This window comes from Dromaius novaehollandiae, chromosome 2 (genome assembly GCF_036370855.1).
Source record: "Dromaius novaehollandiae isolate bDroNov1 chromosome 2, bDroNov1.hap1, whole genome shotgun sequence".
NCBI lineage: Eukaryota > Metazoa > Chordata > Aves > Casuariiformes > Dromaiidae > Dromaius > Dromaius novaehollandiae.
The window spans coordinates 60,795,624-60,818,900 of record NC_088099.1 but is presented as its reverse complement, the minus strand read 5'-3'; the positions used below and the strand labels follow the sequence as shown (position 1 = coordinate 60,818,900).

Genomic DNA, 23,277 nt, shown 5'->3' with positions numbered 1-23,277 from the left:
CTAACTTCCCTTGTTGTAGGTCCGTAGAAGGGAGCCATGGGAGAGTCACGCAGCACATCTGACTGTGTAGGGGGCCTGCATCGGCAGTACTTTCCCTCTGCATGCGTATGCACACATCAAGATGGATGTCTACTGCAGCTTGCTCATTGCTGAGTCATTCCTTTCCGAAAAAGCATCTGCGCCAGAGCAAGCAAGAGGAAGCCAAAAGTCCTGAATTTTTCATGGTAATAGTCACAGCACACCTAACCTGCTTTTCCAAGTAAATTAATTTAGATAATTAAGCAGTGTGTAGCACTGCACCCTGAACACTGATTAGGGATTTTAAGTGGAATGAATCTCTCTCCTCTATTTTTGTCTGCACTCTTTTCATCTCTCAATTACGTATCTTGATAATACATGAACTTAATTCACCATTTGCCATTTTAACAGGATTTTAAATTTATTTCCTTCAAATTGATCTGCTCTGTGGTTTTAGTTACGTGGATCCTGGTTTTAAAGAAAATGACAACAGAAAAATGACAACAGAAATCATTATTAAAACAGTTATGTGGTTTTCTTCCTAGTCCCACTGCCTGTCAACAGACAAGACAGTGCTAGTAGTTAGAAGCAACCAACACTGCATATGGCTTGCTCAAGAGCCATCGTTTGAAACATATTTTTTAAGGACAAGGAAGCCTTAAGGGGCAGCACATTTGAGAAAAACATTTCTGTACACCAGAATCCCCCCCTGAAGTTCACAACTCCAGGCTTTTGATACAGTGCTTCTTGATGATCACTTGACTTTGCTTGTTCCTCAAAGTCCACAGAAACATAGAGAAACCTTCTTGAATGATGTGGGGGTGGGCAGAAATAAACAAAGAGAAACAAAACAAAAAACACCCAACATCTGCCTCTGCCAGACAGAAAAATCTTCCAGAAAAATGTTACCATCAAAACAAAGTAAAGAAATAACACTTCTCTCACGATTTCAGGGGCAAAGTCTACCCTTAACTTGATTGAAAGGAACAGAAGCAGAAATAAAAGTATTACGGAAAACATAAGCTTAGTTTGAGCTCTCAAAAGCAGTCTCTACAGAAGCAATTTTCTAGGAATAACTGAAGCTCATCACTGGCCTCAAGCAGCTTGTGCCGAGTTCCTCACATTTCCAATATACTACATGGCGGGAGACAGAGGGGAGGGTTCAGAGTTAAATGTTTGCCTCTAATCTTCACAGTAGCAGTTTAAAGTAGAACTAGTTTATGATCTTTCCTAGTATACAAAATTCAGATAGACAAAAGCACACAGCAAGCTACCTAATGCTCTCAGAGTTCCCCTGTGGCCAACCTGTATAGCTACCTAGCAGCTGGACAGCTCTCGCTCAGCTTTTTGGTGCAGTAGGATGCTACCCTCCAACATCCTATTTCTAGCCATCCCCCTTTTCCCCTATTTTTGGGTCTATTTCTTGAAACACAGGCTGTATTGTAGGGTCCTGCAATTCAGTAATAGTTAAGTAAATAAAAACAATTTCAGTTAATAGTTTATTACTAAATTTCCAAAAAACAAATAAACAAACAAAAAGTATTTCTGCTTGTAGATGTATGTCATGGGACGCTGATGCTCCAACTGTTAATGCTTAAAATACATTAGGAGGATGACATGACACAGGAAGACTTTTATTCCTACATTCTCTCATATGTTGCTGCAGAGTTTGGGGTAGATGAGGAAGAAAATAGGAAGAAATGAAGAAAAGTGGTCGGATGGGAAGAGATGCTTCTCATACCTGACAACTTGAGAAGAAAGCTTAAATGTCAACGCCCAAGTTTCGTCCTCTACTGAAACAGAGCAAATTGAGAATCTTCTCTTGGGGACAGACCTCAGAAGGTATTTTTTGGTTTGAATGTTTTCCCTGCTGTTGCAAACTGGGCTAGCTTTTCATTTTCTGTTTATACAAGGGAGACTGGGGAGAACATCTGAGATTCTAATGCCACTTACTGCGATCTCTGAAGTCATGACACCCCATTTTTGTTTTGTGAGGTGATCAGGCGTTGATTCACATCCTGTTTTCCCAGCAAGTTCCATCATTTGTTATAAAACATGCCCTGAGATTATTAAAACTTTCATTTCCACATAGACAGAGTTCCTAGGGCAGCGTATTTATAAATTCTGAACACCTAAGTAATAAAAATCTGACCTCACAAACACAGGGTGCTCAAGTGCAGCTTTACCAGCAGGGCTGAGGAGTCTGCAGTATTTCCCCACTTCCTCCAGGAAAGCCTGCCATGAAGGCAAACTCACATGCTGTCATGGGACACAGCAAAAGCCTGCACTCACTTATCCCTGCAATCAAGGCTGTGGCTTTAGCTACTTGACCCAAAGCAATTGCCAAGCACAGGAGGGCCCAACATCACCTTTTACCGTGCTAACCTGAGACAGAAAAAGCTTCCTGATTTATTTCAGAGGGATTCCAGATGACAAGCTATAACTAATCAAGACTTTAGTCCAAGCAAAGGCTGGTAATTACAGTATGCAAATTGTTTGAGGCTGGCTGCAAAGCTTACATTCCAGCTGGGAGAAAAAGAAAAAAAAAAAAAAAAAAACCACCACACACACACGCCCATGACCTTTCTTTTATCAACAGCGAGAATATCGTGCTCTAGAGCATGGGTAGGAAAAGCACTAACCAAACCTGCTAAGATACAGTTGAATACTGCAAAGAACATTTTCACAGAAGTGCTAAACTCATCATAAGTTAAAAATAATAATAGAAAAGCAGAATCCAAAACAAAAAGATGCATTTATGAAACCTAGGATTGAGAGGGCATGCCTTGTAAAAAAGACCACACAGATTTTCTCTCCCCCCTCCCCCACCGTCAATAAAGTAAAATTGAGGTGCAGGAAATCTCAGCCTTTGTCTTCAGGCAAAGGCATGAACATAGTCTATTCCATCTACTGGGTCCTTGCAAATCTGCTAATTCACTCTGAAGCTAGGATGAGGAGCTCTGTCTTCCTAGAGTTTTGCCATTAGAGATGCTGCTTTCAACATGATCACCTGCTGCTTCAATGACTAACATTCTCCTCCTTTCTTGGTATCTTTTCTCCCTTCAGCATAGAGAGAGGCTACCTTGGTCAGCCAACTAGCCAAAACCAAATGTCTTTAACAGCTTGATGCTTGCATCCCCTCTCTCCCCCTTTCCACTCCCAGCATTTTCTTCTTTATCTCTGGTTCCTTCTGGTCTTGTTCAATCTTCAAGGAAATAAGCTTGGATACCAACCAGAGCAATACCAGCTTCAGTCTGCCTTAATTATTTGTTCCCCTTTCTGTCCCTTAAAGGTCATTTTCATTTCCAAAAGCATCTGACAGACTAATAAAAAGTCTCTAAAACAAAGCTTTACAACTGAAATAAAAATGAGTTAAGAATCAAAACTTCACTTCATATGTCATAGTTGAAACACTTAAACTGTTTTTCCTTCTGTATATTAGCCAGAAGACTTTACATACTTGTATTGGAAGCTTTCTGCAATGAGATTACACTAGGTAAGGTCACTGTACTTCCATTATCATGCAACTACTTAACACGGTCCAATGACAAAATTATGCTTATTGCCTTTGATTGGGCTAACTGGGAGCCTTTTGTATTTAAGTTAACAATTAACAAAATATTATTTACCTCCCTCTATCAAATTCGAGAAGCTCTTGGGAGGGAGGGAGGGGAGGGGAAATCTTTGCTAAATAAGAATTAAATCAAAATTCTACATTTCCTACACATATATAATATACATACGTATGCATAAAAGTTGTGGTACCTTGGAAGTTCTGAAAATCAGTTCTCAGGGAAAACATCTCATCTTAAAAACTAATTATACAGATATGCGCAGCAGAACTAAACGTTTACCCCTGTTGGGGCACTTTTCATCAGTATGTAGTGATAAATGGCACATTTATATTCATGCCATATGTTTCTACATATGTCATAGTAAAAAGCACTCTAGTGACCCACTATTTACAACAAGACGACAGAAAAACCGCAGGATATGACAATTACGGTTGTTTAATGCCTATTCACAAAGTCACTGCAGTAATTATTACATGTGCCACTTGTGTTAGAAAAAGCAAAGAGAGAGATGGGAGAGAGGGTGAGAGTGGGCAGAGACTTCTGTACAATTGACCTAAACGAGGCAGGCTATGAATACGCATAATGATCTCAAAGTGTTTGAAGATGTGCACCTTTAGGCAAAGAACTGTACTAGAAAGGGGACAGGGCAAGAACCATTCAAATGGAGCTATTATGCTTGCAGCTATTTGGATACTGAAATGAAATAAAAGCCAGATTGCAGAGGCGAAATGACTTCAGGACAAAGAGAAAGAATAAACTGACATATCTCCTAGTAAAATAGATTATGCAACCTTTCGGTTCTGCTCTGCATCAGTGGTTTAAATGATGAAGCAGGAAGACTACGATTTCCCAAGCCTAAGCCTAAAGCCTTAATGAACAGCAAAAAGAGTGCTGGTCAGCCTCTTCCAGGGACACCCCATGCAGTCCTTAACATAAATTAACTACACACCTATGGTCTCTGTGCATGGTTCCTCTGCTTCCTCCCACCCCTCCCCTTGGAGGAGCCTTGCAGGACAGACACAGCAGACATGAGCAGGTTAAACAAACTTGACCTGACCTCCTTCTGAAGCAGAAGGGAAGAAGGAAAAAAAAAAAAAAAAAAAAAAAAAAAAGATACAGAAAAAATAGGAGGCAACATTAACATATTTCACGTGTCTCTCTCAATAGACCTGACAGGAAAATTGAGAAAAGAAATCAAATCAAGCCTAGATATTCAGAAATGCCAAAAGTCATGGGAGCATAGGACAAAGCCATAACGTACTCAAAGATTTAAATCTTCCAACAAATATTTTAAAATAACAGTTCTTTCCTGTTTTTTCTTGATTGTCATTACAACAATAGCTGGAATGGAATGGCCTTAAATTAGCTGTTGAGATGGGTACCTTCTATCTTGGTGAAATCCTACCAGAGCCTAACTACGCACTGGGGACCTGTCTGTGAAACAGGGTAATAATGTAAGAACCTAGCCTAAAGATGACAGAGTTTTGGAAGAGTTCCCTACAGGGCTAAGACCACAAGTCGGCCTCACCTGAAGAACAGTCTAATTGTTACATGGAATATGACATGAAAGCTTCAAGGAAAAATCTTCCACAAGTGCATTCATTTGAAAACTTCCAGCTACTACTGGGGCTGAAAATTTTCAATTTTGTTTTTGAAGGGGGGGGGGGGGGGAAAGCAGCTTCCTAAAATTTACATAGTTTCTACTGATAAGTATCTGGAAAACTGATGAACAGGCATTACAATTTTTGAAATACTTTGTTAATACAACTGAAAAATATTTAAATGTGAAATATCAAACTATGAGGACAAACTTTAAGAAGTGCTCAGTTCCTCCTCGGTTTTGACACAGAACTGTAAATGTAAGATTTGCTTGAGAGAAGACATGGACTAGAGTATGGTGGTGGTGGTGGTGTTCTTCGACAATACAAAATAATTTGTAGGCACCGTGTATAGCTTTTGGAAGTGAGTGAGTGTATGTGTGCACACAGGCGCACATACATGCATGTGTTTTTAAGACTTCGGCTGCACTCTTAAACAGCTAGGGATATCTTAGAAATGAGAGCATTTTTGCAGTTACCACAGGGACATCTGTGAAGGGTAGGCCTCATCAAGATGACATACACCAGTCTACTAAATCAAGACACACTAAAGCTATTAACATGAATTATACCCAGATATATGCCCAGACAGCTGTGTACTGAACTGTAATTTTCTCTTCAGTTTTTAAAAAGGAGACTTTATTGACACAATTTAGGATCTTTAACACATTCAGACTACAGAATCTGGAGATGAAAGGATGACAATAATGAAACCATGAAATTTGTGATACAGTACTCAAGAGGTAGAGATCCAGTTTGCAGATATACAATTCCACATCTTTTTAGGATGTTATCCATCCTCCTGAAGGTTTATGGTCAATAAGCGTGTAGCTTATTCTCCAGCATTTTGCACTGGTAATACTATGCTATAGTAAGTGTCATACCAGTACATAATCGTTAAGCCATCTTATTTTGAGGAAAATTGGAAAATTTCAGGAAAATCTTTGCTAATAAACCCAACCTTCTTGTGGCCCTGCATTCCCTAGGAACCAAACTAGTAAGTTACATTACCCTTTTAGTCACTAAGATGCTCTTACTTGCCAGTTCTACCTGACTGAATCAAGGAATATTTAAAGCGTCTATTAGCATCTTAAGCGGTGCTTTTAAGATAGAGATATTTATTTAGAGTACTGCATTCATGTGAACATTCAGGTTTGATTCTCAGAGAAGAAAGTGCAGTTGTCAGTATTTAAAGGATGCCTCTATTAAAAGAGAATAAGACTGTCCTGCCATATGCAGGGATCAAATGGTTTTTATACTCTGCATTGTATTCACTGTAGCTAGGTCTGCAGGTTATTTAGCTACACCTTCACTAAAAAGTTAATAGTAATTCAGTTAATTTAAGCTCCTTTTCAAATACACTACTAAGGCCATAAAACTGGACATTTTTGATACTAGAACTATTTGATAATTCTGTTCTTATTCTAAGACGTTATAGTACCTTTTGTCATATTATGAGATATGGCATTGCTACAGAGTGCTACGGAAATACATTATTGAAGAAACATAGTTAAGCCTTCATTCTGTCTCTTTTTTCTAGTTTCTACATTACTGACACTATTTTACATCAATTCAGAGCAGGGTTTAGGGTGTTGTGAATTTTCCACTGAAAAATATATCTTTCTTCCCCCCCCCCCCCCCCCAAGGTCTTCAGTGTTTAAAATGACTGCTAATTAGAAGATAAACACTGTAACAATTGGAGTGTACAGGTACTTACAGTATGTATATAGGTGATGTGTTATAAATAGTATTTTGCTGAGCTATCTGAGAATAATGATTTTCAGAGTGGCCTTCCACTTTTAGAAGTGGAGATTAAAATTGCTTCTTGTCAATTTTCACATACTTCTTGCAGTCATTTGCATTTTAATGGAGAAATAGTTCTATCAAGTTCTTATTTTTAAATAGAGAATTATATTCATATTAATGCAAAATGTCTTTTTTTTTTGTAGTAAGGAGTTGCTGATGAGAGCGATACCCTTAAAAGAGAAAACTTCATTTGGATATGATCTACACCACGGAACAGAATGAGCAATAAATTATCTATCCTACCATTCATGATCTCCTTCCACTGGCTAGGAAAATTATGTATATACCTATTCCAGAAACTGTGTTGTAGACAAGAAATATTAGAAAGATGAAATCATTACTTTTAATTTTCTTAACTGTTTCTTTTCTAGTTTTGGACAAACTACTAGGACATTCTGTTGTGTATTTAATTTTAGCAAGAATGACTGATGTCATAGTCCTGCAGAAGTGTACTTTTTCATGCTTAACACCATTACTGCAGTATATTTTTACTTTACAAGTTACCCTTGAAGACTACCTAAAAGCTATAGCTAGTGCTGAACACAGCAGTTCTTCTGAATAGCAGAAATCGCTGTAGTATATCACAAATTCCTAGCATTGTTCCCTGAAGTGCCTGCCTGATTAGTTACTGATACAGTTCAAGGTGCTGCTTATGATTTAAAAAGACCTAAATGGGTAAGGATCCACTTAGCTGAAAGATTGCCTTTATGCCTGTCTCAGTACAGATTGGCTGGCCTGTCTTTCTGGTCTAAGAAAAACTGGTATACCTCGCAGAGCTTAGATCAGGCTCTATTTTTAAGGCTTTATTTATTATTCAGACACAGAACTTAATGGCAATATTAAACAGTGGTAATCTCCTGCTCTCCCACAGGCTGTCAACTTAGGAGCACTTGCTCTGGCGTCTACTGCCTGTGCACCCTTGGGGGGGAGGGGGGGGGAGGCAGGGGGAGGGTCTAAATCTGTCCCAGCCAAGTCAGAAAAAGGATAAAGCCCACACTCAGGTCCAAACACATACAGGTCTCTGTGTCCCGGGAATGCTCTACGGGATTCAGGTACTGTGATCTCTAGAGAAGTGAAATTATTGTTTCAACCTGCCATAGCACCTTCAAATTCTTGTTGCTGATCCTGAAGTCGGATGAATCAGATATGTGCCAGGTTTCTAATGCAACTCTTGAACTTATTACGCAGACGTGTTAGGAAAGTCAGGAGACATGTCTCTTGAGTCAGTTGCCCAATATTTCATATGGGGTAAAAAAAAGTGATAAGATGACTGTATCATGTATTAACAGACCAAAAAATCTACTCCCAGAAGAAAAAAAATATATATATATTTAATCAAATTTTTCTACCTCAGGAAGGCAACACTGATGATTAAGACAGGATATCTCCTGTAAGAATGTCCAGATGAAAAGTTACCCATGTCAAAATAGCATTAAAAGGAGAAAAAATTCAAAAGAAATCAAAACAATTTAATGCAGTTATACATACTGTTTCAGAAGTTAAGCAAGAAAAGTCATTCTAACCCCACTTCAAAGAAAGATGAGAAAACAGAAGAACAAGAAACCCTAAGTTTTGCTCATAAATGATTTCTATTCTTTGCCTGTTGTGGTCAGTGTGGGAAATACCTGGACAGAAACAAGATTAAAACATTCCTAGAAAGCTGCCTTCTCAAGTACTCCGTGAACCAGATATTACTAAACTAGTTTTCTACAAATATGTTTAAATACAACAAAGTTTTGGTGACTGGCTATATTTTTTTTGGATACACGACTGTGGATACAAAAGCCCTTTAAAGTGAATAGCCGTGTTTCAAAAAGTTTATGGAATGAATCAGCTCCTGCCCTTCCCAGACTACGCTGAATGGCGACTGCAGTTTTGATGGTCTCTCTCATTAAAAACGTTTGGCAACTATTTTTCTTTTGCCAAGAAATATGAATTATGAACAGACCCCTCCCCCCCATCACAACTACATTGAAGAAATTAAATCAAATTAGTGAATACAATGCAGTTACCTGTCATGTTGCAGTAAACTTTCAAAGGTCCCAGGGCCCCACTGCCATCTGGATCTATCCAGTAGTTATTTGAAGTTTTGCCCAAGTGTTTGTATGCTTCACAGGAAAGTTCATAAATAGCTAGAATAAAATAAGATACAGCAATAAGGATCTTCAAATCCTGGAATGGAGGATCCATAATGACAATATATTGATATTAGATTCCTTATTATATCAAAAACTGTACAAAAACTGGCTTACCTTCAATGTCACTGACATTCACAGAAAATAATAAGTTTCCAAAGGATACAGAAGTTACCAAAAAGTCTCGATGCACACAGTTTCAACTACTTTTGCATGTGAAAGTCAGAATGAGAAGCCAAGTCCAACAACTTTGAATAACAAGCAAACAGAAAAATGCAAACATTTTCAAGAGTAACTTCAAACCTTTTCTGAAATGGCTTTGGTTCACAATTTCATTTATATACTATGTTTACAGTTTTATATTATAAATGGAGGCACTTCCATTGATCCAACAATTTTCCTCTTTTCTCCTTTTTTAAAAAAAAGGTTTTAAAGGTCAAAAGCTTTGAATTTTCTCTCAGTAAATTTTGGAATTTTTCTGATTTTATTACAAGCCAGAATAAAATCAAGTCTGAAAACAGTGACATTTCTCACTACCTGTAATACTCACCCTCTGCTCAGCTCTACCGTTGCTCCATTACATACCTACATAACTAATACTCTGTTCCAGCAGGATCTAGAGTGTTCTCAATATTCACTAGAGGAAGTTTCTTAAGTATAATTGATTTAGCTTTTTTTTTTTTTTTTTTTTAAATGATTGATCTCTCCATACTGCTTTCCATTTAAAGTTGTAAAACTGCTTGTCAGATTGTGGTACGATGACTAGCCCAGACGTCACAACATAATAAGCATCATCAAGAGAGATGCTTCTAGTAACCCCTGTGTTTTCTTTGAAATGAATTACTTTTATGTAGAGATGTATGTTATATATGGATAAGTCACTTCATGCACAGAGAAGCTATATATCAATTTTTTAAAGAATTTGGGGATTGGACTGAGCAATCTTCAGAGGTCCCTTCCAACCTCAACTGTTCAGTGATTTATATAACTTTTTCTCTGGAATTGGGAACAAAAAAACCAAACACAACATTACTAAAAATGTCTAACGCTTCTCTGTTGTCCAAGAACCAGATGGTACAGCTTTTTTGCTTGGAATCAATCAACTGCTAAAAAAGTTGAATGTTTGTTTAACCAGACTTCATATGCACTCTAAAAATTCAACTAATTTGTTGGCAATTCCTGCAAGTGATCTGCTTGCTAAGACTGGCTTTATTTCAAGCGCCCCTAAGCAAAAGCTGTTCTGAGGGGGTTCCAGCTAAGCGAGTGACAGATCTCCTTCCCCCCCTGCTCTTCTCAAGGCCTCCCACCAAATATCAAGACACAGGAAGCAAAATGAAGTTGCGGGTGTGACTTGGCATGAAGGCATGACAAAAGACTATGCACACATGCATGAAGAGAATCTCTTTGTCTATGTTACAGAGAAGTATTTTTTCTGGAAAGTTTTACTTGTTCATTACAAGGCCAAAATCAATTTTATACAAGCGGATGCTTCTAATTAAATTGTGAAATATTCCGAGCCATTTCCCCTCCCTGGTCCCCAAACTAAGGTCAACAGATTCTTTATTAAGGAGACTTTGTGCCCATCTTCAGACACTTCGTGCTGATTTTCAGTTGCAAAGTGTTATTAGAGAATTCATAACTAGTTTTCTTCTGAAAGATTTCTCTACACACTATCCAAACTGAATTACAAAATACCAACTCCATTAATATAACTGTTATACCGAGTAACAAATTTTAATAGGCACATTCAAGAACAAGCAAAGATTACAAATACTATTTACAATCTCCCAGAAGTTTTGTATTTTTTTTCTGTCTGCACAGTTGGAAAACTGAGAGCTTTGTAGTATCCAGATCTTTATGTAGGGCCACATGGCTTCTTTCTCCAACACTGTACCTTTTAACAAGTTCTTTAATTTTTCTGAATTGCAGTAGTATCTCTATATAAAGAGTGTTATATAGAAGATAATAAATGAATAACTTGCACTATTTCATCAGATACTCCATTTATTTCTAGATACTAAATACTAAACAGAAACTTAAGGGGCCCACATCCTTCCTGCATACAGGGGCCCACATCCTTCCTTCCTTCTATTCTTCTGGAATGGGAGAAATAGGAAACCGTAGGTAGTTTTTAACAGTAGAGGCCAGGATGCTTTTTAATAAGTCAGCATTTGTTAAGCTTCAACATTATGTTGAACACTGAACAGTATAAATGAAGCTCTAGCTCTTTAAATGAGGACAAGACAGTGGGATGTTCCAAATAAATTCAAGATATGAAAAATATGCTTTTATGAGTGTGTGTAGGTTCTTAGGTGACTTTATATATATGTAGATGCATACTTGAAGACCTTAAAAATGGGTTGTCAGGAATAAACATGAAAAGAATGGGTAGACTGGTGCAGGGAACTGTAACATACCAATACACATAGCAGCATTATAGGAACAAAACGAAAGGGATAAGTGAAGTGAGTATACTGCCAAAATAGCTGTTAATTAAAAAGCAACAGAAAACAGCAAACAATCATGTTCTGACACATGGAGAGACTTGACAACAGAAAAACACTTTCACGTTGAATTCAGATGGCAAAGGGCTGCCACTAACAAACAGCACAACAAAAGCAACAAACACCAGATAGAGGAGGCAACTTTGAGGGGGAGAAGGGCAAAACATGATATAGAGATGACAGTTGACAGTTTTTGCTTTTCAAGCCAGTGGAATTACAATACCAAAAAAAGTCCATTTTTCTTGGTACATGGTCCAAAGACATGATATGTATTCCCAAAAGGATTCAGAACAGTACTAAACTTCAAAACCTTTCAAGCCAAGGGCAAAACTCACTGCCCTGCTGTTCAGCCAAGCAATTTTTAGCATAATATATCCAGCTGCTTTAAAAAAAGAAAAAAAAATTACCTGTTTTCTTCCCAAAAGGAAGGATGGGGGACCAAAAAAAACAAACCGTATAACACCCCCCCCACACACACACAAAACCTACAAATGGCGCTCTCATTCATATCATGAGAAATACTGCCTATAAGAGAGATGAGATGAAAGCCTGGATAGGACAGAACACTAATCTGAGTTCTGAGGGTCAGGTAAAAAGTACAGATGAAGAGAATCAAAAACAGGAGAATGAGAGCACCAAAATGATGGTATAGTCTGAACAATACAGATCAAACCAGGACCACTAAATCCATTTCATGCTAAAATTTGAAAGGTCTTAGCTGTGTTCTAACGTGGAGGGAAAAGAAATACCAAAAAGAGTCTCATTTTAACTTCTGAAGTGAAACACCAAGCTGCTTTAACTGTAGGAGTCTGGGCAGAAGATCCAGTCATTTTAATCGGCTCACAAAAGCAACTGCCAGTGCTTTTTGAATTTCATTATTGACCAGCGTGGGCTTGACCACAGCTTGATGGGAAAAGTTTCTTTTCCTAGAAAAGTTATAACAGACTAGCAAAGCAGAATAAGAATAAACAAACAAAAAAAAAAGTTGTATCACTGCAAATGTTAGCATCATTTTCACTGTAGCATTTCTCTATCAGTTCCCTTTTCACCCTTTCCTAAGAAATCATTTCCCTGAACCCTAGGGAGATATTAGTGGATGGGGAAGACAATGTTTATTTCCTAGTTTTAGGTTTCTCAATTTTAAGCAGTTGGGGAGAACCAAGTGGTTTCAGAAAAGCAATCTACAGAAGAGCTTTTTCCAGCTCCCAATTGTTAGCTGAAAGTCAGAAACAGTCAACCTTTCTTACATTTCAATTGCTGTTTGCTCATTGAGGGCAGCAGATGTTCTTAATCCTGTTTTCACTTTGACTCGGGTAAAAAAACAAAGATCAAAAGAGAGTTAGCCAAGAGCAGTGCCAGCAGGGAGAGATATCTTTAGAAAGCAGAATAACCAAATGACAAGAAGGATTTCGCAACTCTGTCACCCTACATGAGGTTCTCCTAGAGCTTCAGTAGCACCTTGCAAAACTACAGCTTTCCCAATGCTATGCAAGCGTGCATAGCAAGCTCATCGTAGAGCTGACAAACAGCCTCTTTAAGTAATAAGTTCATTATAAATAGGAGCCCTAGCCTGACAGTCTGCACTATCCGACTCGATGAATGTGTTAAAACACTGTTAACATCTTTCTGTCAGAGAATGCAGCTGCTGCAGGGGATAAACTCCCTTAAAGCACTATTAACATATGAGTTAAGTCTCCTTGGCTTTACAGCAGCATAAGAAAAGTGTAGATCCATACAAATGGATGGAATGAAATGACAGTAAGAGTGACAAAAGTAGGAAATGCATCAGATCTGCAAAGTCCAACTAGATCTCTCCATGACTAATCTTCCCAGAAAAATACTAAGAACTAAATGGTCAGCGAGGTGCTTGGATTTATGTCCTTCAAGTTGGTATCAAGTCTTGAGCCCCTTGAAAGGGGACGAGAAAAAAGAAACAGGTAAGAAAGGGGGGAGGAAACAATTTATTTGAGAAACAAAAGAATAGTGAAATGACATACCTGCAGTCATAGAAATTAACCCTAGCTGCAAATTCTTTTCAACTCAATATACTATAGCTAGAATTGTTGAGCTAAACTGTCTTTTACAGTCTTAGTTAGATCACTTCTCCAGCAATGAAGTACCAGCAAAATAGGAAATGGCAGTTAAGGTTCAGAAAATAGTGAGATTATTCCTGATAACCTAAAAACTCCACAGTGTTTCAGCACTGTTCATAGAAACCTTTTTTTTTTTTTTTTTTTGGTATTCATTAAAGTACTTCTCTATTCCATTACTTTTAATTAGGACATTGAAAATTCTCAAAATACGCAAGTTACCATTACTACCTAAATATTAACCTTGTATGTCCTGCACCTTTTCAAGGATTTCTTAAAATGTATGCTTTCAAATTATAATATTCACAAAGTTGTTATCTCATTAGCAGTGACTGCTAATAAGTCTTTGATAATCATTATAATTATGCTTCTGCAGTGTGGTAGTAAAGAGATAAGTATCCCGCATTGTAATCTTTAAGGATTTTTGAAGCCAAACTTACATATTAATTACCACACTATAGCAAGGTTGCAACAACATCTTCCCCAAGATGGCCCACTGTATTAGAAGAGCCCCACCCACCACTTCTGCTATGAGTGTGTTTTCCCCAGTCCCTGTTACCAAGCAACTGTCATATATTTCTGTAGTTCATAACGAAAAACTGTTTTGCTTGTCCACGTATGCCACCAACCCCTTGAGTTTACTTTGAAGAATGGAATGAGTTCCCTTTGTTGCTTTATTACAATATATATTCAGAAGATCAACCGCAAAACTGAAAACACAGATGTTAAAAATATATATATACACGTGTATATACACCGTTAGTTTCTGCTCTGTCAGCAGAAGCTTCTCTCTGTTCAGTACCACAACAACAAATCTATGCCACCCATATTCATCCCAAAGCTATACTGGTGGAGAAACTGTGTCAGAGACAAATTTTACTGTAGGTTGAGCAAACCAGAAGTCTCACCAGGGCTCAAAGCAAGTTACATACTAGAACAAAAAACTCTTCAAAGTCCCAGATATGTAGTCTGACATTAATGCATTACTCATGAGATAGCTTCATGTACTCTTAAGGTGAAGGTTGAAAGCTGCCAGTTTGCTCTGCTACTTCATTTTTACTAGAAAGTGGGGAAAACACACATCACATAAGCAACAGTATTTCAGTGTTGTTATTATTCCACAGGAAAGTCACCACAGTGGTCTGACACAAGCCTTACGCCCATTGTTGTTTAAAGTTTGGATGCGAAAACTCTGATTTGGAACTCCATCCTTATAATCCTTAACAAGCAAAAAGTTAAATAAATTCCAAAATTCAGTTTCCAGTTACAGTCAAATTAGAATGAGCACGCAAGTGTTCTCAAAGTCTGTCAACACACAAGTGTGGACATATATTTTACTTTTATACATTTTAAAAGTAAAACACCCTTTCCAGATATGATAGCGAGACGGAAGTATTGCTCAAAGAAATCCATACTGTATTGATGTACACTCCCAAGACAATTCAAAAATGCCCATCACAGCAGTTTTGCGCTATCCAAGCTTATAATGTTTGTCATGTTTTTAATTCAATTCCTTTTAATATCACTACTGTTGTTTTTAAACAAGGAGTACTGCAACTGGAAATAGAAATTTGGTAAAACAGTCATACATATTTTTAACAAGTGAGTATTTTTTGGTAAGTAAATCCTTCCATAGCTTCCCATGTGCATGTATGCATGCACACTCCTTGCCAGATGAGTCTGCTCAATTAAAAAAAAAAAAAAAAAAAAAAAAAAAAAGCTGAAAATTTAACTAGACTGAGACTTTACTCATTAGTGGACCAGTAACTTAATATGATCTTAACTATCTTGAGCAGCTTTTGCCAAGCTACCAAATGATAATGATGCCCTACCTTATCAGTTGCTGGTGGCAAAGTAGATATGGTTGAAAGTTGCTGCTGAACATTGCCAGGTCCCCCCAATTCCATCCTTTTAGGTTGTCAGCTTACAGAAGCTCTAAACACCCTCAGCTATGACAGCTGAAATCTAAACTAAATAAGTCAAAAACTAAAAAGAATAGGAATAGAAGGAAACCATCACCCCCATGATTTGAGATGCACACGCAGTTCTGCATGTTGCAGGGCAATTCAGTACACTTCAACTTATTTGCCCTAAGTGTAGGCACACTCACTTAAGAAGAGCACCAGAACATTCAAAGCCCCAAACAAGAAATCTGCACAGAGGATTCTAAGGTAACTGGGACTTCCATTTTTGAATTTTCTTGCAATTTTTGTTTACTATTCATTTTAATTTATAAACATCAAAAAAGTATGTTCCTGCATGTAGCTAAAAAACCCTTTTCAAAAGTTTTGCTTGTTTTAAAAATCCTTTTAAAATAGTTGCTCAAATATCCCTTCCCCACAAACAAAAGGAGGGAACAATTAAAAAAAACTAAACAAAACTGTCTTGCAGCAGCACCAATAGCTCTTCAAGCTAAACTTCAATGGACTTCCAGGGAGAACAGTTTCTGCACGACACAAAGGAACATCTTCAGCCAGGAGCAACTCACTGCAAGGCTCACAGCCAAATTTCAGGTACTGACAGCTCAGCTGCCCGCGCAGAACGCGGCTGCCACAATGAGTCAAGGAATAGGAAGAAGCATTTTAAATAAGAGATAAGCCTCTAATATATACGCTATATAAGTCTTCAAAGCTTATCACCTAACACTCAGAATCAAGGAGGCAGCTAGCGGGACATGGTTGTTTTGCGTTTGCTGTGACACACTAGAGCAGGAAAGTACCAGCACATCGCGCTAGCTGCAACGCTGAGCTGCCGAGCCTAGCTGACGTGCGCTTAGAAGTTGTGCCTGAACATGTCAGCAACTGCAGTGAGGCCCCCATGCAGGGAGACAACTGACAGCTTCTTGATGAGCGGCAGGCAGAAGAAGGCCCTGCAGTCCATCAGTTTTATACGCATCCTAAATGAAAGAGGTGCATAAAAGATTCGCTAGGATATTTAAAGTTCCTATGGGAAAAGAATAGATGTTTTCTTTTTTTGAAAGTGCATTTACCGCAATCCTAAATTTTCCTAAAGAAATACAACCACTCGCTAGATTCTGTTACAGCCAGATGACTTGCCTTCAGGGAAAACTGGGAAATGAGGAAAGGTCCAAATGTGACATGCATTTGTCAATGCATTACCACCGGTGTATTAACAACAATGAAAATCAGAAAGCCTGCATTTCCTGGCCTAACATACAACTGGAAGTTTGAGGAAACTTAAAACCTGTCAAGCCCCTGTGAATAATACTTACAATCTGGTTGCTCATGGTGCACCCACAAGCACATTTTCTTCCTGATTTTATAGAGAGATTACTAGACATAAACAGCCACATTTAGCAAAAATGCAATTTCCACATACAAATGCAATTAAGCAATTGGAAAAACTCACTTTAAAATAAGAGAATTTGAGAAGACTGCAAGGCACTGTAAACAGGCCCCCCAGAGCATGCCACATGACCATTATTATATGTTGCATGTGTTATCTACCTTAGCCGATCATTTTTACAGTTTTAATAAAACTAAGACTCTGCAGATTCCCAGTCACAACTATGTTGCTGCCACAGCCAGAAGCTGAATCAAAGTATTTCAGTCCAAAAAGCACAAGCAAAGACAACTCCTGGCATCTTTAAACACTTTTAGCTTGAAGTTAAGGCGTGACTGCATTCCCTGGGATACAATCATTGTGGGGGCCCTTGCGTAGCTCTCACTGTTGGCCAGTTCAAACACACAAATTCTGAGGGCTCAAAACTTCTTCCTTGCACTGTGGCCACATGAGACTAGTAAGAGCTTGTAACACAGGCTCAGTTGTGGGGGTCGGGGTGTTGTTCATTTTTAAGAAACACACAGCAGTTGCAAAGCAAGATGATTTAAGAAGCCTTAAGGACTTAGGTCCACCACACTTCACATCAAATAACTACTACCTCATTCTACAAGATGGTCCAGAAAAAAGGTGTTCAACCAGGTCCAAGTTATTTTTGGAGCAATGAATGTCAAGTGAAAGAGAAAAGGATAACCTCTTTCTCCTAATTGTAAGTAATATAACAGCAGAATCATGAGGCTGGGAGGAACCTCAAAGATCATCTAATCCACCTCAGTCCCAAAACAAGCTTAATTACACCCAAGTATCATTCCTGGCATATACCAGTTCAAGATCTCCCTGACAAAATCCACAGCCTCCTGAAACAGCCTGCTCTAGAGCTCCCCAGCCCTACAATTTTGGTGTTCCTCCCTTTAGATTAATTGCTCTACAGAAATTTAAACCCACCATTTCCCATTCTACCCACTGCGGATTTGGAGAACAGCTTATTCTCCTCCTCCCAGGAATCTTGTCTACTTGCAGACACATCTTTCCTCTTCTTTAGGCTAAACAATCCAGATTTGTCTTGGCCATTGGTCATGTTTTCTAGGTGAAAATTTTGCTGCTCTAGTCTGGAGTCTCCAATTTTTCCTTCAAGTGCAGCATACAGAAGTGGACCTCACCCTGCAGAGCAGAATTAACTAATTTGCACGTCCTACAAGTTACACTTCCATGTATTAATCAGAATGGTATTTTGCCTTTCCTTTTCCACATTTGTAGTGGACTACAAGCTAAGTAAGTCAGCAATTACTATAAAGTCCACTTCCACAATCCATGTCCGACTTTTTTTTCCTCCCCTGCAGTGGACCAGGAAGGTAAACCAAGAGGAGGAATTCCCATGATTATGTTTGGACTCGTATACATTTCTGACCAGGCTGCATTGGCTGTCATATAGCTAAAGCCTTCCATCAGCAAAGCTCCTTCGTGACTGAGCACCAGCAATTCTCCTGCTGCCACTGATAGAAGCTGCTGCATCCAAAGCTCGGGAGTTATGGATTGTTGCCCTCCCAGCTGCTATACGGCCTTGTGTTCTCCCTCTCCCCCTTACTGTGAGCTAATGAACTTCTAGAGGATTCTCATTATTAGTGCAATATTCAAATATGCCCTGTAGAAACAGAAAGGAAATTAAAATATAGAGAAAAATAAAAATAATAAGATGTGTGGAAATATGCCAAATTTGTGTCAAGCTGACTCTAGGCTCATTTATGTCAGTGATAAACAAGGCAATTACCATTGTGGTAACAAAAGAAAGAAAGTAGGGGGGTTGCCATTAGGATGATAAAGAGAGTATGTGTTTCTTTGCCACTGGGATAATGAAGAAGATTACTGCCATGGGGGTGAAACTGTAATTTGTGTTACCACACAGTAGTGCAACCCAGGAATTTTCTGTGAATACAGAAAAAAAACCATCCCATCTATGGCAAAAACAAAGGTGCTTCTGCTTCTCTGCCAATCTGGTTCTTTTCACGGGAGGGTGAAGGGGAGAAGAAAAAATGAATTCAAGAAACAAAGTCTGATCAAAGATGAATTTTTAAACAACAAATTTAGAAATGATTCTAAATTAGAAGCCATAGATTAGGCAATTAGCATCCTTGTTACAGTGTCAGCCTACAGACATCACACTGGAGAAATCTAATTAGACACCAATTTTTAACAAGGTGCTTTTGAGAATTAAGTCATTCAAGGATACACAGACATTTTTTAAAATTGCATTCTAATGTGGTTCTCTATGGCTAAAATAAACACTATTCAAGATGAAACATTTCAAATGAAGAACTGCAAGTCATTCCAAACATCTCCATGTAAGGCACACTGTAATTTTAAAGCTGGATAGTCCGCCACATTTGCGTAGCTGTAAAGCGTAACTGGGCATAGCATTGCTATCCACATAGATTCAGACACTAAATGCGTTTTCTAGAGGAGCTGAGCACTTATTTCCACCTACAGAAAAGAACTAAAAAATTACAAAAACAAGTATTATCAGCATTTATATTATCTTAATCAAGATGTCCTCTAACAACATGATAACAATTTGCAAAAAAGTATCATCTTTCTCATTTCAATTAGTCACTAAAGTAACTAGCAGCACCAGTAGAAAACTCAACTTTTTTAACCAACTTAAATATATCAGCAGAAACATCTGCCTCATGTTCTTTTTTTCATATTTTCTCTCCACTACATTCAAGTGGGAATGACTGTATGGCAACTTATTGGGAATCATTTTCACATTTCATTCATGTAATGGATGAGCTGTGAAATTAGTATCATGTTAGATGGGTACCTTGGAGGTTGTGTTGGCTGACACGCGCTCTCTTTCACTGAGATCTCTAATAGGAGCACTGTGTTTATTTAGAATGTTTGAGGGTAAAAAGAATATATGGAAAGTATATAGCATACACACCTCAAATCGCATGCTAGGTCAGAATAAGGGATTTCTTTCTTGTAATCATCTCCCCTTTCATTTATTGTTACCATTAAATTTCTTACCAAGCCCTGAATCCGCAGGTTGTACTCAGCTACACTGCTATAAAAAATATCTACCTTCTCTGTGATCAGTAACATTCTGCCTGACAAGTAGCTCAAGTGATCAGGAACTGGGTGAAGTTCTCAGCTTCTATGCAATGAAGCTTTTAACCTATAGAATGCATTTTGTGATCATCACTCAGATTACTGGAAGGAAGAAAATACAAAGAGTGGGTGAAAAGAAAAAAAAGAGCAGATGATTAGAAAAAAGGAAACAAACTGCTGAAATTGATAGACAGTCACAAAAATTCAGAAAGATGGAAACGTGAAGAACAAAAATGAATTCAAGAAGGAGAAGCCTAGTTAAGAATTTCAGAAATACATAATACTTGGTAACAGATAAGCCTGTATAGCTCAGTTGGCCTGAGCATGAAGCACAGAGTGATTTCTGTAGTGCCTTAAAGTAGCTGTGGCAGATAAGTCTTCAAAAAAGGTGTGAAATTGCACGTTACGTTTTCTTGATGTTTTACAACATATATTAGCACCTTCTGAACCTAAAAACTATAGGCATACTGAAAACATGCCCATATTAAATAGAGTAACCACAGCTACAGAAAATATTTAATCTAAACTTTGTTTAAACTTTAACCTAAACAAGCGATTAGGGAAATGAACATGGAAGTGATAAATGAGTTAATGTAACAGCTACATAGGAATAAATGTGCTTAAAAATTTGCAATAAGATTCAAAGAAAGAATTTGGTTCCAGTACAATAAATGAGTAGTATTAGATGAGCAGTGGAATTGATCCTTTTACTGAGAAAGCAGAACTACAAGCAAGCCAACTGTCTAAGTCAACACATTTGAATACTGCTACTAAATCAGCACAAACTGTATTTAGGAAACACTAGTGTCTTCCATGTTTTAGTAATGTTAGCTAAAAGCAAATATATCTAAAGGATTTCCCAGGCCTCACTAAAATATTTGAGGAGTTCTACTGCTTTCCATCTATCATTCCACCATTACTTCTGCCAAAGAGACTTCTCTAAACAGGAAACTTATAGCTGTCTAAGCAAAGTTGAAATATTAAAGCAATAGTTATGAAGCATGACTGATCTCAAACACCACCTACTTCTGCTAATCGATTGTGGTCCTACCTCTGCTTTGTCTCACATTTCAATTATGGCATATTGGGAAGGAGTTTAAAATAATAATAAATAAAAAAATAAAAACACCACACAAATTACTAAAAATGCCACAGCTGTTGATCCGATTAAGAAGGGTCCACATGGATGCTTAATCACTAAGACATGCAGAACTGCCAAAAGTTTCCACTGTAAATAAGCTTGATTACATTGGAAAAAATGAATACAATGAATAGTTGAAAAGTCCCCATAAACAAAAACAAGTTGTGTCAGAAAGCCCAACACATTTAGAACATGTATTGTACACATAGAATAATTACTTTCTATGCTTATTTGCTACTGGAGCCACACATCTACTGTTATATACATAAGTGCTGTCATACTAATAATTAAGGTAAATTATAGCATGCAAAGCACAAGAAGTATCTTAGGGTTTCACACCACTTAATCTAAAATGTCTGTTTACCCCATGTGAACCACATGAAACACCATTAATATACAATGAAAGCACTAAGAAACTGAGCTGCCATGTTACGGAGCTACAAGCACATCACACCTACACAGCTCCAGAAGGCATTTAAATAACATTAAAACACATAGAATAACTAAGAGTGTTTTTAGATGGGGTATAGAAAGTCTCATTTACCCCCCAAAAGGTTGTCTTGGACTGAAATGGTGCCAAAGAAGAGTTGTCATGGCATTAAACGAAGCACACTAAAAACCACTATCTTGGAGATGATGGTGCTGTATGTTCTCTAAGGCAGGCAATACAGAGGGCAGACTAGAAAAAAATATGGCTTATGTTCTGCTAAATAGCTCTTCCCCCCCCCCCCCCCCCACTCACGTATAGTAATGTCTATTCCCTTTGTGCCTACTTACTCTAGAGCTCCCAGCACGAGCTCTGCCATAAACAGCCCTTTCCCACTCACCTCCTACGCAATATCCCTGCTACTATTAGGTTCACCATGATCAGGAACATTTTGGTGTCCCGTGCAAAGTCAGCCCTTGCTTTCCCTCAAAATTGTCTGTTCAGTGCTGCATTGCAGGATTTTCCTGGCCAATAACAACAATAAAAGCTTCAGCAAAAGTAAATTTTAATGTCAACACTTGGATGTAATATTTCCCTTCCAACCTCTGGAAGCAGCAGAATCTACCCAGACAAGTTAGGAAAGAAAGGGCAGTCTTCTCCATAATGTTCATATAATCCAACTGCTTCTTTTCAGAAGGGGAGGGGAGGAACAACTTTTAGAAGATAGTAATATATAGGTTTTGAGGCAAAAACACAGATAAATTCTTGTTCAGTTCTTTAGCTCATCCGCCCCCCCCCCCCCCAAAAAAAATCCATAAATTCATGAATATTTGTAGTACTCCATCTCATAACCAAACTAAATCTCCAATTATTGCTTGTCTGGCATAAATTACACATAAATTGGGGATAGAAAAAAAAAATTAAAGACATTAGTGCCCAAGCTTCTAATTATGAACATAAACTAAGTAAGTCCACGTGCAATGACTCTCCTCTTCTCCAAGTTAAACATCATACATATTCCATGGCATCCTTAGTACATCATTCCAGATGAGTTGTAAGAGAGGTATGACATATGCATTGTTATTACGCATTTGATTTATCAAATTTGACACAAAGTATACATAAGGGACTGCTATACCTCCACTTCATCTATTTTTCTTTTTTCTTCCTTTTATTAGCACCAAGTCCTATTAGACTGTTGCATCAATTAAAACAATTTTTTTTTTGAAAAGACCTTTCTTTTCCCCACACACTCTTGTTATTGTTTGTGCCCCATTTTTGTCTTTTACCTCAGCTTATTCCCTTCCTTCCTGTGCTGTTCCATACAATATAAAAGTAGAGACTGAAGGGAATTACTAACACTACTATTCTAGATGAGGTTCCTCTCCCTCCTTTCTTCCTTTTGATAAATGTCCACATTTTGTCCTTCCTTTTAATTCTTTTTACCCGTGTTCTCCATTTTTTTCTACAAGTGCAATATTTTTGTCACAGATGAAGCCATGAGAAAAGACTACTAGGTGTGAGCCTCATTAAAAGAGAAAACCCAAATAAAACATGCCAACAAAAGTTAAAGTCATT

At 37.9% G+C, this 23,277-nt stretch overlaps 1 protein-coding gene across 1 annotated transcript in view; it reads right to left on the bottom strand.

Moving 5' to 3' along the window:
• Positions 1–23,277, bottom strand: part of CNTNAP2 (contactin associated protein 2) — a 1,147,482-nt gene that overhangs the window by 368,030 nt on the left and 756,175 nt on the right. The window contains exon 12 of the mRNA XM_064506638.1: positions 9,010–9,129. Within this exon, the coding sequence (XP_064362708.1) occupies positions 9,010–9,129 (120 nt within the window). The remainder of the gene's footprint in view (positions 1–9,009; positions 9,130–23,277) is intronic.